Below are 2,489 nucleotides of genomic sequence, written 5' to 3' on the forward strand. Positions count from 1 at the left end.
ACACACACACACACACACACGCACATACACAACCCAACCTCCCATCTTACCAATTAAATTCCCACTCACCACCCGTCTGTGTTATTCCAACCAACCAACCAACATTATCTCCACCCCCCCCCCCTGCCCCGGGGCAGTGCCACTGACTGAAGTGCCTTAGACTATTCCCAAAGGGGGGCATTTCACGTTCTTATGTGCCGTAGAATTGTAACTGTGCTGATTCAACGATGTCATGCTCATAACTGTGCCTGAACTACAACATGGAACTGCTGCTTTTTTTCCCCCAATCCTTACTACCGTCATCTTCCTCTACTTCTTTTGCATGTTTGCACTCTTGTAACCCGCTATTTCCGCAGTGCCTAGAAAGTCAAAACAGACTTGTGCAGTTACAGCTAGAGAGGTGAACAGAGTAAGCCCGATTCCATGTACAGACTTCCACCCCTTGGCGCTCATATTATGACACTATGTAGTTGCGAGCGCCGTAAAACCTCTACTAGATAAAAAGAAAAATAGTAACAACATTAACAAGCACCTCACCTTATAGCCAATGCCGCTACAAACAAGGCCAGGCTGAGAAAGACAAGCACCATGTTGATAGCTGTTGTAGCCAGACCAAGAATCTTCCTACCCCTCTCCCTCAAGATAAGGGTCACACACATTGTGAGGCACTAGCTCGCTTGACCCACGATTTTTTAACTTTCATCCTCAAGTGCCAGATCTGAAACAGGTCTCAAAGTAAAATTTCCAGGGCACCCCTGGAAGTAGAGTAAGGGGTAGCCTGGGTCGCATCAAGTACTCCACACACACCCACACAAAATTGTAATGAAAAATAAAATAAATAGAAAGATAAAGAAGAATGAAAAATAATGGGGGAAAGATTTTGAGTATTGTTTAAAAGAAGAAGAAGAAAAAAAGAACATTTTGAAATCTTGTCAATATTTATTTTAGCAGTCTAGAACATGCACGGCTGTTCAGAACATAGGCTTCTTTTACGAACGACTTACCGTCAGAGACATGGCAGCACTCCCTCCTACAAAACTCAGCCACATTTGGTTTGAGAGAGGGCTGCACTAACACTAAACTTTGATGTTAATTAGGGTGGGTAAAATTATATTATTATATAAGTTATTACATCATACTATTGTGTAATATTTATGGTATTTCACGCTTAACAGTTGGAGATGAACAAAACGTGCCGATGTAGTGAATATCAACACGATTAGAGTCTAGATCTATGTGATACAATTATTTAATCATAATAATATAGATTTAGGTCTAGACTCTAGTAATAGTTCAACACCATGAATTTGGAAATAAATATATCTTTTCCGAATAAGGAAGATACGTTTGGAAATGAATATCTAAACACCTGTGTCTGTCCTTGCTTCCAGCTTCGGCCTAATCCGCGCCTGAAACTCATGTTAAGATTAAACATCCATCATCATCGTTAATTATATTTATTTTTTGTAAGTGGAACAGAATGAAAACACCATGTCGAAAAAACAAAGGTATAAAAACTTCCGCCGGAAGTTGTAAAAAGTAGCATTTTTCAAGGCAGAACGGTTCAAATAAAGTTTTGTGATTCGGGTGCAGTTAAATTTGGCTGAGCCTGTAATACTTATAATACAAGTCAGTAGATTGAACTGCAGCATTCATAGCTTCAAAGACGTTAATTATGGGTAACAAAGATCTTTTGCGACCTTTGTGAGTGATCAAAATAAGATATGGGGTTAAATTTTTATATCGAAAAATCCCAACTTTACAAAAATGAACGTTAAGGGTTTTTTAAGGAAAAATTTCAACTTTATGTAAAGGAACGTTCGCGGTCTTATATGGAAAAATACCAAATTTATAAAAAGGACCTTTTACGATCCTAGTGGATATGTATATTTCTCTGCCTGACTGTGTGTCGTTGTCAGTTTGGACAAAGCTCTGGTGGTTGATGACCCTAAATGGATTGATCGCTGATTTTGGAAACTTTCACTGATTGTGTTTCAAATCTTGGGTGCTTTTGTGTGAGTTTGATTGATACATGTTCTAATTACTAAATTTGTGTGTCCTTCTGTTTAAGGGTTTGTTTGAGTAAAGAGAACTGTGTTGCAACAATGACTTAAATTTAACGAGGAGAAAAAAACAACACCCGAATTACACAGACAGAAACAACAAATGGAAAGAAAAAAGATAGGACCTACGAGTCGTGCCTACGAGCCACCCACTAATTTCTGAACTAGATTGGAAAGAACTCAAAAGGATCGTTTTATTAAACAAAGAGTGCCCTATTTGTACGTAGCGAGCGCTCCATTGGCTTGGAATGAAGTGCCGAGTGGGCTCGTTAACAAGCGTTAAAAGAGTATGAAAACATCGTTAGTTTGCTGGGTCATGCCCATAAAACAACATAAAAGAATGCTTGTTTGTTTGTTTGTGTGTGTGTGTGTGTATGTGTGTGTGTGTGTGTGTGTGTGTGTGTGTGTGTGTGTGTGTGTGTGTGC

General features: G+C 39.1%; 1 protein-coding gene across 1 annotated transcript in view; it reads right to left on the reverse strand.

Moving 5' to 3' along the window:
• Positions 1-862, reverse strand: part of LOC101862061 (peripherin-2) — a gene marked incomplete in the record, with an annotated part of 20,153 nt that extends 19,291 nt beyond the window's left edge. Inside the window, 1 exon segment of the mRNA XM_013086691.2 lies at positions 538-862. Within this exon segment, the coding sequence (XP_012942145.1) occupies positions 538-659 (122 nt within the window).
• Between the last annotated feature and the right edge of the window lie 1,627 nt (positions 863-2,489).

This window comes from Aplysia californica, unplaced genomic scaffold (assembly GCF_000002075.1).
Source record: "Aplysia californica isolate F4 #8 unplaced genomic scaffold, AplCal3.0 scaffold00493, whole genome shotgun sequence".
NCBI lineage: Eukaryota > Metazoa > Mollusca > Gastropoda > Aplysiida > Aplysiidae > Aplysia > Aplysia californica.